The sequence below is a fragment of the Buceros rhinoceros genome, unplaced genomic scaffold, assembly GCF_000710305.1.
Source record: "Buceros rhinoceros silvestris isolate BGI_N320 unplaced genomic scaffold, ASM71030v1 scaffold20599, whole genome shotgun sequence".
Taxonomy (NCBI): Eukaryota; Metazoa; Chordata; class Aves; order Bucerotiformes; family Bucerotidae; genus Buceros; species Buceros rhinoceros.
The window spans coordinates 4,675-6,356 of record NW_010431341.1 but is presented as its reverse complement, the minus strand read 5'-3'; the positions used below and the strand labels follow the sequence as shown (position 1 = coordinate 6,356).

The 1,682-nt window shown below is 62.3% G+C and overlaps 1 protein-coding gene across 1 annotated transcript in view; it reads right to left on the bottom strand.

Moving 5' to 3' along the window:
* Positions 1-1,682, bottom strand: part of BCL9L (B-cell CLL/lymphoma 9-like) — a gene marked incomplete at its 5' end in the record, with an annotated part of 7,142 nt that overhangs the window by 990 nt on the left and 4,470 nt on the right. Inside the window, one exon of the mRNA XM_010143410.1 lies at positions 1-466. Within this exon, the coding sequence (XP_010141712.1) occupies positions 1-466 (466 nt within the window). The remainder of the gene's footprint in view (positions 467-1,682) is intronic.

Genomic DNA, 1,682 nt, shown 5'->3' with positions numbered 1-1,682 from the left:
GGGGGCATCTGGCCGGGCTGTTGTGAGGGAAGGTCCTCAGGCGGCAAGGGCATCCCCGGCGGGTAATGCTGCTGCATGCCAGGGCCGCCCCCTGCGCCAGGGGCCATGGGCATGCCTCCGGCGGGAGATGGCATGGCATTGTGGGGCTGCTGCAGGCGGGGGAACACGAGCTGGCTGGAAGGAATCATCTGCGAACTGTTGGGCACAGGGCCGCATGGCGGGTTGAGCGAGTCCTGGGGCCCCGGGGGCAGCATCATGGGGTTCGGAGGGGGCACGCCTGCCCCGGGCGCACTCGGGTGCATAGGAATGTTGGAGCCCAGAGGGTTCGGGGAAGACATCATGGAGGCGGAGGGTGGCTCATGGGAGAGGGGTTGCTGACCAGGCAGGTTCATTCCCATGGGGCTCTGAGAGGAGCCAGGCCCCACAGAGTTCAAGTGCAGTTGAGTCGGCTGATTCCCTGTCACGCCTGAGGGGAGGAAGAAGAGAGATGTTATCTCTGTCCAAGAGCTCTCAGGGCTGCAGAACCCACAGCTGGAACCTGCCGAGCACTCCTGCTCAGAAAGCCCCGAGCGTGGAGTGCAATGCTCAGCAAGCAGCCGCGCCATGGGCTTGCAGACGTCCAGAAAAAAGCTCCCCAAACTGCAGGTGCCCACGGCTGCGAGCAGCAGAGCGCTGCCCCAGCATCGTGCAGGCCCATGCTCACGCTGCACGTGTAATTCCTGCTTTGGGAGTCCCGGCCGGCTCTGCACCTTGGGGCAGCCCCAAAGCACGATCTCCACAGAGTGCTCCGCTTCGTGGAAGGCACCGAGGAGCGACCCTTTACCGCTGCCCGCCTGCAGGGTCAGCCGCCCGACACGCTCCTGTGACCACCCAACTTTGGGCAGCGAGGAGCAAAAAAGGCACGAGAGCTGGCAGCCCAGTACAGGAGCTGCCCAGGAGGGAGGCCTGTGCCTGGCGGTACGGCAGAGCCATCAGTCCCTGCGGAGGGATGGGAGAGAGCCCATGCATTTGCCTGCCTGAGGTCAACCAAAGTGACTACTTGGCAGTGGAAGAGTCAAAAAGATGATTTTTCATTTTGAAAACTGCCAAAAATATTTATCAGACAGCTTTAAACCCCTAAGTGCAGTGGTAGAGCACGCCGGAATTCCCCTTTGGCTGGTCACCAAGTGACGAAAACCACTCATTTGCCTCGGCAGGGCCACGCACCAGCGGAGCGGCTCGGGCTGTCGCCTCCCGAAATCAGAAGTGCGCCGCGGCGTAAGCGCTGCCTGCAGAGCCACCTGGGCTCCGCTCAGAGCTCCAGACACCCAGCCCCTCTCGGAATGTCCCTGTCCTGCTGCACGAGAGCGCGGGGGCTGTGAGCAGCAGCACCCTGCCCGCCAGCCCTGGGCCTGAGACAGCTCCAGGAGCTGTGAAAATCCAGGGCCAATGTGTCTGCAGAGGGTAAAGGCAGTTCTGGAAACATCCCAACCTCGTGGAAGAAGGGTGCCTCAAATGCCAGACCGGCTCGTGCACTTCCAGACAGCTCGCCCGAGCCAAAAGCTGACAGACACCCCGGGCACAGGACAGGGCAGTGATCAGACTGTTTCCAGCGCGGGCGGATTTAAACTATTTGGCATGGCAGTAGGTAGAAGAGCACAGCTTCTCGTGCCTCCTCCAGCCGGTCCCTCTGGCCTGCTGGG